Raw genomic sequence first — 13,235 nt, 5'->3', positions numbered from 1 at the left:
CATAAAAAGCGCGAAGAGTTTAAACAACGATATTTACGGACAGAGGAGGACTTCAGGAGAGAAGGGAACAGGAACGAACTTTGGACAGCTGCGGCCATTAAGGGGTCAGGCGAGTTTAACAGGTAAGATGTTGATGACAGGATCCCTTGAAGATGCTCTCCTAGGGTGTATGGAAAGTGGTTGTTCAAGACAACCCCTTTATAGAAATAAGGCTTAACTTATTGTAAAAAAATCTTTATCACTAAGGAATGCTAAAATATTATCATGAATTAAGCGATTCACGTGTGGGATATTTTGGACCAGACACCACTTTTTTTGTGCTTTTTATCGTAATAATCCGGTGTCCCTTTGTGCGCACACACCAGAAGATGACATCAATGTACAAGAGCGGATTTTAGTGTGCTGGGGAAAGTTGAGGAGCTGTCAATCAAAAGTAAGGAGGCGGGGTAAACTCGGAAAGACTTGAGGAATAAAGATTTGACTCTTTTCAAACGAAGATTTGACTCTTTTCAAATGATGATTTGACACTTTTATGCTCATTAGCATACGGTGTGGGAACACTAAAAACTGAATACTAAAGCTATAGAGCTGACTAAGAAGACAATTATACTTTATATAGAAATGAGTTTTCACCCACTACCACCAGGTATTGCTGGTTTAATAGGTGAAATGCTGGTGACAGGTTCCCTTTAATCTGTGCAGATTGGACAACATGCTCGACATGACAGGTTCCCTTTAAGGATTTTTGCTAATTGATTTTCTTTAAGGCACATTTATCTGCAACATCTTTAGTTTGACCTGCTGTTTGTGTCATATCATCTGTACAGTCAGCTTCCAGTATATACTCACTGCCTTTATTGAACTATAAGAGTAAGTTCACACAGAGTGTAAGTACTGCGGATTTTCCGCAAAGAATTTAGTTGCGGAAAATCCACAGCATAATACAGTAGCTGCAAAGAGGATGAGATTTGAACAAATCTCATCCACACACTGCGTAAATGATAAGCAGAAAAACGCTCAGAAATTGACCTGCGTTTTTTTAATCTGCAGCATATCAGTTGTATTTGCGTAATCACATCTTTTTAGTTGCTGGCTTGCCCCATTGAATTCAATGGGTAGGTAAAACTCGCAAAAAATAGCAGTTGCTTTTTTTTTGCAGGAGGAAAAGCAGCGTTTTCACCGCAAAAAAAAGCAACTCAGAAAAAAATAAATCTTATACTTACCCAGAATTCTGTGATTCTTCATCCAGCCTCCTGGGATGACATTTCATCTCATGTGACCACTGCAGCCAATCACAGGATGCCAGCCCGATGAACGGCAGAGGGACGCATCGGCAATGTGGTGCGGTTCTTCGGCCGGAGTTCCCTGCGGCGTCCATGGCGGATACGCTGTGTATCTTTACAGCGTGTCCGCCCTGTGTGAAGGTAGCCTAACACTGCATCATACAAATATTTTAGTCAGGCAAATAATTATTACCAGGCTTGATGAATTATTAATGAGCAGTGGATTTAGTTTCTTGCAGCTGAAAGTCTGACCAGTTCCAGAATAGAACACCAATTTACCAGAAGTTACAAAGTAATATATTGTAACTTGTTATTTCATATTGTGATTTAATGTTTCAATACATTTCTTAACGCTGAGTTTTATACACCTCTCTGTATTCAAGAGCAAAAAAAGCACAGAACACTAGGGTAACGTGAACAAAGGTATTTATTGGCCTACATAAAGAGAAATAAGAAACAATAAGAATAAATTGAATTGATGCTAAATCGCTTAAGTTGTAAGCCAGTCAATAAAACATGAAACAGAAAGGAAATGAATAATGAACTTTATCACCTATAATTGCCATTAGATTTCCCTTAGGCATATAAGGTTTGGCTGGTGGAGTTAGTTTACAGAACAGCAACATAATTCCTTAAGGTATTATTCGCAACACAAAATTGAAACCACTGTGCTCACAATTGCAAATCGAAGTCCACTGCAGTGTAATATATCTATGTTATTTCAATACAGGCTGCAGATTACAATATGTTTTACTACTTTAGATGCTTCATTATTACATTCTCATTGGATTATATTGTTTTGTAGACATTTGCTGTAATTTTGCCAATTCAGAATAAAAAAAATATGGCTGCTTTCTTCCAGTAACAGCTCCACTCAAGTCCATGGGCTGAACATGACATTGCAGCTCAGCCCCATTTATAATACCACATGTAGCCCATGGACAAGCGAAGCGCTGAATTGGAAGAAGGCAGCCATTTTTTTTTAATTATTATACAAAGCCTTTCATTTACAAAAAAAAAAAAAAAAATCATCAAGGATCGGGTACAGACGGATACATTTATATTGAATATTGTAGATATAATTGTGATAATAGTAATAATTATTATTGTTATTATTCTATTACTATTTACATCATCTTCATTGTCATTTTTTAAAATGCTAAAATTCAAGTTTAATTCCTAAGGTAACTACAAATAGAAGTGATGAAATGTGATATGCCTAGTGCAGGGCCAATATAATACTACCTAGAGAAAGACCTAAATGGACGGCACAATCTCACCTATTACATTCCTTTTTCCACAACTTCGGTTAGTGTCAAAGTACTCAGCTGGCCCCAGGATTTGGGGTATGGTACTGTGTAGGGTGTACAGAAGATGGGAACCACAATGTGGTCAGGCAGTCCAGAAGTAGTCACTAGATGTCAGAAAGGGACAGATGTGGTACCAGGGGTGAGGCATAGATAGTAGTTGGGTCAGTCACAGTAATGTAGTAGAGCTAGGTATGCCGTACAGAAGACAAGTCGGGTCAAATAGGTAGTCAATATAGAAAGTAATAAACTAGATCTAACTAGGGAATAAACATTATGACTGGCACTGAAGCCTGTGTGTTGCCATTATAAATACAGTGCTTAGTCCTCTGAATGGCCGGGCAGCGGTGCGCTTTGTGCATGCGCCACCCGACTATCTCTGCTGTCTCTGTAGGGGCCGACAGATGGTGCTTTATCACCGGGAGGTGAGTATGTTACAGCCAGAGAGGACGGAGCATGACACCAGGATTCTCTCATTGGTGGTCTTTAAATCTTTGCCTTTATGCACAACCACATCACTAGATACAACACAGTGTAAAAGTTTTGCCCACAGTGTTTCTTTACTTGAAAATTATTATACTGTGTTAAATAAACAATAAAATGGCCTTTTATTTCCTGACATTTCACAAATGATGTGTATTAATTGGGATGGAGGGAATCTGTTTCTATAAAACCTTCTTTTACACTAGTGCTCCTTTGATATAAACTAGAGCAAGAATTTACAAAACTTTATTGCAAAATAGAAATGACTACAAACAATAAGTTGACTATTACTTCTTCTTAATAACTTATACTATCGTGCTAGATTTTATATCCATTTAGTCAAAAATATTTCTTAATGGAAATAATGAATGCTGTAATAACAGCCTGAATTTACCTGAATTGTTCCAGGTCAAAATGTCTGAACAAAGGCAGCGTTCTTTGTCCACATCCGGAGAGGCCTTATATCAAATTCTTGGCTTGGAGAAAGGGGCAACTCATGATGAAATCAAGAAATCTTACAGGTAAATTTTTACAAGCATTTTCTCTAAAAATGACTAACTATTCCAGGGAAGTTAATGCATAGGACTCATGTACACAGTTATATTACCGTTCTGTATTCTAGACTACTATGGGCCCATACTGTACCTCTATGAGTTTCCCATTTTAAATAAGGGCACATAGAGTTTTTAATTATTTTATTCATATGGAATCTGGGAGGAGAAAAACAAATGATGTGGCATGATGCAGTATTAAATCGGTAATCTTCCTCAAAGCATTGCTTTAAGGGAGACTACAATACCTCATTGAGGCATAATATGGCGGCAAATGGAATACAAGAACCTGGTATTAAAAGAAAGCCAAATGGACTACTGAACCATTATGTTATACCGCAGTATCTCTATTTAAAAACTGGTTGATTCATCTATATGTGAAAGCTATATGCAAAAACAGTTCCATGCATTAAAGTCTACCCATCATTGTAAAGATCTATGCAAAACTGTGTAATACATTTAATAAAGAGCATTGTTGGAAAAAAGTTTAAGGCATGGGAGCTGCGTTCTCATAAGGAGCTCTGAACCCCCTGTGTTTTCTACAGAGCCAGCAGTGCTAAATGCAAAAATTTAGAGAAACCGCAGTACTAGCTAGATGGCACAAAGTGAAGACAGATTTATTCTGGTTTAATGTAGCAGACATATATGACAATATATTAGCTGACTGATATAGCTCATCAGTGGACTTCGTAGTGTGTGCTGTTTGTTGTCTTGTAATGTCACTAAATCTCAATATATCAATATCAGAAACGTTTTCCCTATTAGGTAAAAATCCAGTTCTCTACAAGGTCTACAGTACATGGAATTCTAATAAGTAATCTAATTCTAACAGTTGACGGCTCTCAGCCAATAAAGAAGTGTTCTCAACAAATCTGATTGACTGAAAGCAGACAGTGCACTCCTTACAATACTCCTCCCAAATGACTTTTCAGCTGGATGCCAGGCACTTTGTTAAAAGGGGGTGTGGCTTAGCAAAAGGGGCTGTACTAACCGCGGCCAAACAAAGTTTGCTTATCACCTGTGGGAATCGAAATCCAACATGCCTGATCCTTCTTTCAAGGATATCTGTAGGTGGCCCCCATACACATTAGATCCTCAGCCATTCTCGCCTTGTTCAGCTGAATTTTGTTGAATGTGTATGGGCACCACTCGCACCCACTAGCATAACTCTTTATAGGCATCCTATAAATAAACTTAATTAAACTTTATTGAGCAATAAATCAATATGTAAACAGCGTGGTTAATTCTAGTAATTTCTACTAGTGGGGGCACGTTAGCACTGCATGGAAAAGGGTACACGTAAAAGCAATAAATGGCATTTTAATGAAAAATGACATAATTAACGTATCTATGGTATTCTTTATTGGAGTATTTTCCACATGTGTATGTAAATTATCGACAAACACTCATTTCCATTAATAACTATAGCAGTATATAAATATACACATATTATCACTACTGATTAGTGTCTGCATATGCTACAGCAGGTTTTCACATAAGTCTAATTGACAAATTCATATTCCTTTGCTGTTTGAAACAATAAGATTTGTTCTAAAACCCAATGAGAATAGAAATGAAACAGGCAGACAGATCCTGCTCAGATTAAATATTGTTGGAGAACAAATCCTCCGAGTATATAAACCACTCTCCCATAATTTGCTTTATTTTCCTTCTGTTATTTTACTGAGAAAATAATTTGTTTAACCAATATTGGTCTTATTGTTACACAGACTTTTTAATATTATTCCACCAGTCAGCATTTGATGCAGAATTTAAACAGATGGTAAAGAACTAACCATCTTGAGTTGAGTTTTTACTGTCAACTAAGCGTCGTGATAATATTACAGTATTTAATCTGTGGTTATTAACACTAAATCAGTATTTCATGATCAAATACCCTGAATGAATGAATGAATGAATGAATGACATGACAGAGCAATATTTCACTTTCATAAATGTTCGAAAAGTCTTTACATTATTTTCTTCCAGTGTTCTAATGATATGATCATTTGTAATGGCAATAAAATACTAAAAAAAAATATACATTATTGGGTATCTGATAAATGGGAGCTCCAGGGGTGTCCTGAACGAGTGGGTACTGAAGGTTGTCTTTAGTGCATGTACACCTCCCCAGAGTACCTCCTCTCTCTCCGTTGAAAAAAGTTTTAGGCGGGATTCACACGACAGGGTTTCCCGGCCGGGTGCCGGCCGTTCATAAATCGGCCGGCACCCGGCTGCATTAGGAATAATAGACCCCTAATGGGGCTATTCACACGACCGATTTTTTGACGGCCGGGAAAACCGGCCGTCAAAAAATAGGACATGCTCTATTTTCGGCCGGGTGCCCGGCCGCCCGGCTCCCATAGAAGTCTATGGGGCCGGGTAATACACGGCCATCACCGGAATGTGTCCCAAGTGATGGCCGGGTCTACCGTCGCTCGCGCACTCTCTCTCCTCCTCCTCACAGTGAAGAGTGCATGTGAGGAGGAGGAGGAGGGTCTTTTATTGCTCGCTGTAGGAGTCGGAATCCCCAATCCCCGGCCGGGGATTGGGGATTCCGCTACAGGAGAAGTGCGTGACTACACTGTCCATATATGGACACAGCGAAGTCACTCACTTCTGCAGCGGAATCCGCGACTCTATGGCCGGGGATGCCGCTACAGGAGAAGTGCGTGACTACACTGTCCATATATGGACACAGCGAAGTCACGCACTTCTGCAGCGGAATCCCCGACTCTATGGCCGGGGATGCCGCTACAGGAGAAGTGAGTGACTACACTGTCCATATATGGACACAGCGAAGTCACGCACTTCTGCAGCGGAATCCCCGACTCTATGGCCGGGGATTCCGCTACAGGAGAAGTGAGTGACTACACTGTCCATATATGGACACAGCGATGTCACTCACTTCTGCAGCGGAATCCCCGACTCTATGGCCGGGGATTCCGCTACAGGAGAAGTGAGTGACTACACTGTCCATATATGGACACAGCGAAGTGACTCACTTCTGCAGCGAAATCCCCGACTCTATGGCCGGGGATTCCGCCACAGGAGAAGTGAGTGACTACACTGTCCATATATGGACACAGTAACGTCACTCACTTCTGAAGCGGAATTCCCGACCTGTGGCAGGGAATTCCTCTTCAGGAGAAGTCAGTGACTACACTGTCCATATATGGACATTGAAGTCAGTGACTTCTCCTGGAAGGGGGGGGGGATGGGTGCAACCTACAGGGGGCTGTGTGGCATCACCTACAGGGGATTTGGTGGCATCACCTACAGGGGGCTGGTGGCATCACCTACAGGGGGCAGGGTGGCATCACCTACAGGGGGCAGGGTGGCATCACCTACAGGGGGCAGGGTGGGTGGCATCACCTACAGGGGGCTGGGTGGCATCACCTACAGGGGCAGGGTGGCATCACCTACAGGGGGCAGGGTGGCATCTCCTACAGGGGGCAGGGTGGCATCGCCTACATGGGGCTGTGTGGCATCGCCTACAGGGGGCTGTGTGGCATCGCCTACAGGTGGCTGTGTGGCATCGCCTACAGGTGGCTGTGTGGCATCACCTACAGGGGGCTTGGTGGCATTACCTACAGGGGACTTGGTGGCATTACCTACAGGGGGCTGGGTGGCATTACCTACAGGGGGCTGGGTGGCATTACCTACAGGGGGCTGGGTGGCATTACCTACAGGGAGCTGGGTGGCATTACCTACAGGGAGCTGGGTGGCATTACCTACAGGGGACTTGGTGGCATTACCTACAGGGGACTTGGTGGCATTACCTACAGGGGGCTGGGTGGCATTACCTACAGGGGGCTGGGTGGCATTACCTACAGGGGGCTGGGTGGCATTACCTACAGGGAGCTGGGTGGCATTACCTACAGGGGACAGGGTGGTATTCCTACAGGGGGCTGTGTGGCATCGCCTACAGGGGGCAGGGTGGCATCACCAACAGGGGGCTGTGTGGCACCACCTACAGGGGGCTGGGTGGCATTACCTACAGGGGGCTGTATGGCATCACCAACAGGGGGCTGGGTGGCATTACCTACCAGGGGGGCTGTGGCATTATCTACAAAGGGCTATGTGTGGCAACAAATTTAAATGAAATTTATCCGATTTTAAAACGGACAGGGAAATAAACGGATGCAAATCGGGTCCAAATCGGCCGGTAAAATCGGATGCAAACCGGCCGGGAAAATCGTCCAAAAACGGCCGATTTTCCCGGCCGACACTCGGACCCTGTCGTGTGAATGAGGCCTTAGGCCATTGGATATTGTGAAAGACCAAAAGGTCCATCTAGTCTGTATGTTTGTTTATTTTTCTCCTCTAAAATATTTTCATCTGTTTTGTGTATAGATCTGTTTTGATTGGTGGGGGTATGGGTCCTTAGACTCCCACTAATCACCTGAATGTATAGGCAGAAATGCTCAGCGGGGCGATGTGCCAGTTCTGCTCTGATTAACGTTTTTCGGCCCTCCTAGGAGAACCTAGCAGAGCAGTGTACAGGTTCATATAAAAAGTCTATGGCCTCTAGACCACCTACCCTGCATCTGCCGGGGTAGCTCAAAAAAATGTGATCAAAGCCAAAGGGGCACAGCATGCACGTTTTTTGAAGCAATAGTAACACTTTAACCTCTTCCCGCCACAGCCCTTTTTCAGATTTTCATTTTTCGTTTTTTCGTCCCCACCTTCCAAAAGCCATAACTTTTTTATTTTTCCGTCGATATAGTCCTATGAGGGCTTGATTTTTTGCGGGTCGAGTTGTAGCTTTTCGTGGCACCATTTTTTGTGCCATATAATGTACTAGGAAATGGGAAAAATATTATTTGTGGGGTAGAAAAAGTAAAAAACAGCGAATTCCTCCATTGTTTTTTGCGCATAGGTTTTACGGAATTCACTGTGCAATTAAAACAACATGTTAACTTTATTCTGTGGGTCAATATGATTACGGCGATACCAAATATATATAGTTTTTCTATATTTTTGTAAAGGATCTGCCAGGCACAGCTTCTGTGTCAACGCCCATAGGTAATCAGTCTGCACCTGCTTCTATGTCTGTGAGACTGACTCCATCTTCCACCACTCAGGGTGGCAGGCTTAGGAGTGGGAGAGCCTATCCCAGCCTGGCCATACGGAGCTAGCTCCCGCCCTCTGTCTATATATACCTGCCTTTCCTGTTCCTCCTTGCTTGTGATTCTTCTCGTTTGGTTTCCTGGCCCTGCTGCAGCTTCTTGAACTATTTGACCCTGCTTCATATTGACCCTGGCTTACTGACTACTTTCCTGCTCTGCGTTTGGTACCTCGTACACTCCTGGTTTGACTCGGCTTGTTCACTACTCTCCTGCTCTGCGTTTGGTACCTCGTACACTCCTGGTTTGACTCGGCTCGTCCACCACTCTTATTGCTCACGGTGTTGCCGTGGGCAACTGCCCCTTTTTCCTTGCTTCTATGTACCCTTGTCTGTTTGTCTGTCGTGCACTTATTGAGCGTAGGGACCGTCGCCCAGTTGTACCCCGTCGCCTAGGGCGGGTCGTTGCAAGTAGGCAGGGACTGAGTGGCGGGTAGATTAGGGCTCACTTGTCTGTTTCCCTACCCCCATCATTACATAATCACAAGCCTATATACCTAGTCTACCCTGGTCCCTCACACTACTATGGATCCCCTTGAGACCCTGGCTCAGCAAATGCAGGGTCTCTCCCTACAGGTCCAGGCCCTGGCTCAGAGGGTCAACCAGTCTGATGCTACCATGGTAGTGCCCCTCACCTCACCTCTTGAACCCCACCTCAAGTTGCCTGACCGGTTCTCAGGGGACCGGAAGACTTTTCTCTCCTTTCGGGAGAGTTGTAGGCTCTATTTTCGCAGGTTCTGAGAGCCAGCGGGTGGGTATAATTATGTCCCGGCTCCAGGAAGGGCCCCAAGAATGGGCCTTCTCCTTGGCTCCTGATGCCCCTGAACTTTCCTCCGTTGATCTTTTCTTTTCTGCTCTCGGACTCATTTATGACGAGACTGACAGGACTGCCTTTGCCGAGAGCCAGCTGGTGACCTTACGTCAGGGTAAGAGACCTGTTGAGGAGTATTGCTCTGACTTTAGGAAGTGGTGCGTAGCTTCTCGGTGGAATGACCCTGCCTTAAGGTGCCAGTTTAGGTTGGGTCTGTCGAACGCCCTGAAAGACCTGCTAGTTAGCTATCCCTCTTCTGACTCCCTAGACCAGGTTATGGCTTTAGCGGTACGACTTGACCGATGTCTCAGGGAATGACAACTTGAACGTTTTTGTGTTTTCTCCTCTTACTCTCCCATGATGCCTCCCGAGGTTCCGTTGCTTCGTTCTTCCACGGAAGACTCAGAGGTACCTATGCAACTCGGGGCCTCCGTGTCCCCCCAACAACGTAGAGAGTTCCGCAGGAAGAATGGTCTCTGCTTCTATTGTGGGAATGCCAAGCATCAAGTGAACACCTGTCCTAGGCGTAAGAATAAGCAGCCGGAAAACTTCCGCGCCTAAGTGATCATCGGTGAGGTCACTTGGGCGCACAGATATTTCCCGTAAATATGAAACGTAATAAAATCTTGCTTCCCTTTCAGGTCTCTTTTGGTGGTAGGTCTGCTACCGGCAGTGCCTTCGTGGATTCAGGGTCTTCTGCTATTATCATGTCTGTGGAATTTGCTATGTCTCTAGCTATGCCTTTGATTGATTTGCCTAAACCTGTCCCGGTATTGGGTATCGACTCCTCTCCTCTTGCTAATGGTTATTTTACACAGCATACCCCTGTTTTTGAACTCCTTGTTGGCTCCATGCATTTGGAGAAGTGCTCTGTACTGTTGATGCAGGGATTATCGTCCGATTTGGTTTTAGGCCTTCCCTGGTTGCAGTTGCATAATCCCACGTTTGACTGGAATACTGGGGATCTTACCAAATGGGGTTATGAATGCTTGACGTCATGTTTTTCTGTTAATTCTATTTCTCCCCCTGAGAAGGTGAACACGCTACCTGAGTTTGTTCAGGACTTCGCCGATGTTTTCTCTAAGGAGGCCTCCGAAGTGTTACCTCCTCATAGAGAATATGATTGCGCTATCGATTTGGTACCTGGAGCTAAGCTCCCTAAGGGTAGGATATTTAATCTCTCTTGTCCCGACCGTGAAGCCATGAGAGAGTATATCCAGGAATGCCTGGCCAAGGGTTAAATTCGCCCCTCTACTTCTCCGGTAGGTGCTGGCTTCTTCTTCATAGGGAAGAAGGATGGTGGTCTTAGGCCATGCATTGACTACCGTAACTTGAATAAGGTCACTGTAAGGAACCAGTATCCCCTTCCTTTGATTCCTGATCTCTTTAATCAGGTTCAGGGGGCCCAATGGTTCTCTAAGTTTGATCTACGGGGGGCGTATAACCTTATCCGCATCAAAGAGGGGGATGAGTGGAAGACTGCGTTTAACATGCCCGAAGGTCATTTCGAATACCTCGTCATGCCCTTTGGGTTGTGTAATGCTCCCGCGGTCTTCCAGAATTTCATAAATGAGATTTTAAGAGATTACCTGGGGGTATTTCTTGTAGTGTACCTTGATGACATACTTGTGTTTTCCAAGGACTGGTCCTCCCACATTGAGCATGTCAGGAAGGTGCTCCAGGTCCTTCGGGAAAGCAAACTGCTTGCGAAGACCGAAAAATGTGTGTTTGGGGTGCAGGAGATACCATTTTTGGGTCAAATCCTCACTCCTCATGAATTCCGCATGGACCCCGCCAAGGTCCAGGCTGTGGCGGAATGGGTCCAACCTGCCTCCCTGAAGGCGTTACAGTGCTTCTTGGAGTTCGCTAATTATTACAGGAGATTTATTGCTAACTTCTCGGTCATCGCTAAGCCTCTTACGGATCTCACTCGCAAAGGTGCTGATCTCCTCCGCTGGCCTCCTGAGGCTGTCCAGGCTTTTGAGGTCCTTAAGAAGTGCTTTATCTCGGCCCCGGTGCTGGTTCAGCCCAACCAAATGGAGCCATTTATCGTGGAGGTTGACGCATCTGAGGTGGGAGTGGGGGCTGTCTTGTCCCAGGGTACCAGGTCCCTCACCCATCTCCGTCCCTGTGCCTACTTCTCCAGGAAGATTTCGCCCACTGAGAGTAACTATGATATTGGCAACCGCGAACTATTAGCCATCAAATGGGCATTTGAAGAGTGGCGCCACTTCCTGGAGGGGGCTAGGCACCAGGTAACGGTCCTTACCAACCACAAGAATCTGGTTTTCCTAGAATCTGCCCGGAGGCTAAACCCGAGACAAGCTCGATGGGCGTTATTTTTTACCAGATTCAATTTTTGGGTCACCTATAGGGCTGGGTCTAAAAATATTAAGGCTGATGTCGCGTAGCTTCATGGCCAGCCCACCTTCGGAGGAAGATCCTGCTTGTATTTTGCCTCCAGGTATAATCATTTCCTCTATTGATTCTGATTTAGTCTCGGAAATTGCGGCTGATCAAGGTTCAGCTCCCGGGAACCTTCCTGAGAACAAGCTGTTTGTTCCCCTGCAATTCTGGCTAAGGGTACTTAGGGAAAATCATGACTCCGCACTATCTGGTCATCCAGGCATCCTGGGTACCAAGCACCTCATTGCCAGAAACTATTGGTGGCCTGGGTTGCCTAAAGACGTTAAGGCCTACGTCGCCGCTTGTGAGGTTTGTGCTAGGTCCAAGACTCCCAGGTCCCGACCAGCGGGCTTACTACGTTCTTTACCCATTCCCCAGAGACCTTGGACCCATATCTCCATGGATTTTATCACAGATTTGCTTCCATCTCAAGGCAAGTCGGTGGTGTGGGTTGTAGTAGACCGCTTCAGTAAGATGTGCCACTTTGTGCCCCTCAAGAAACTACCCAATGCTAAGACGTTAGCTACCTTGTTTGTCAAACACATCCTGCGTCTCCATGGGGTCCCTGTAAATATTGTTTCTGACAGAGGGGGAAAATATGTTTCTTTGTTTTGGAGAGCCTACTGTAAAAAGTTGGAGATTGATCTGTCCTTCTCCTCTGCCTTCCATCCTGAAACTAATGGCCAAACTGAGAGGACTAATCAGTCTCTAGAACAATATTTAAGGTGTGTTATATCTGACTGTCAATATGATTGGGTCTCATTCATTCCCCTCACCGAATTTTCCCTTAATAACCGGGTCAGTAACTCGTCAGGGGTCTCCCCCTTTTTCTGTAATTTTGGGTTTAATCCACGGTTCTCCTCCGTTTAACCTGGTAGTTCCAACAATCCCGAGGTAGAGGTCGTTCATCGGGAACTGTGCACAATCTGGGCCCAGGTTTAGAAGAACCTAGAGGCGTCCCAGAGCATACAAAAAACTCAGGCAGATAGAAGACGTTCTGCTAACCCCTTGTTTATGGTCGGGGATCTGGTGTGGCTATCGTCTAAGAACTTGCGCCTTAAAGTCCCGTCCAAGAAGTTTGCTCCCCGGTTTATAGGGCCGTACAAGGTCGTTGAAGTTCTCAATCCTGTCTCTTTCCGACTGGAGTTGCCCCAATCTTTTCGAGTACACGACGTGTTTCATGCCTCCCTCCTTAAACGCTGCTCCCCGTCCTTGGCTCCCTCGAGGAAACCTCCTGTCCCCGTTCTCACCCCTGAGGGGGTAGAA

General features: G+C 44.9%; 1 protein-coding gene across 2 annotated transcripts in view; it reads left to right on the top strand.

Annotated features, from left to right (window-relative positions):
• DNAJC5B (DnaJ heat shock protein family (Hsp40) member C5 beta) overlaps positions 1–13,235 on the top strand; it is a 111,307-nt gene that overhangs the window by 31,170 nt on the left and 66,902 nt on the right. For both annotated transcript variants that reach the window (XM_075828306.1, XM_075828308.1), the window contains one exon: positions 3,482–3,594. In XM_075828306.1, the coding sequence (XP_075684421.1) occupies positions 3,488–3,594 (107 nt within the window). In that variant the 5' untranslated portion in view covers positions 3,482–3,487. The remainder of the gene's footprint in view (positions 1–3,481; positions 3,595–13,235) is intronic.

This window comes from Rhinoderma darwinii, chromosome 5, assembly GCF_050947455.1.
Source record: "Rhinoderma darwinii isolate aRhiDar2 chromosome 5, aRhiDar2.hap1, whole genome shotgun sequence".
NCBI lineage: Eukaryota > Metazoa > Chordata > Amphibia > Anura > Rhinodermatidae > Rhinoderma > Rhinoderma darwinii.
This window is presented reverse-complemented; position numbering and strand designations above follow the sequence as displayed.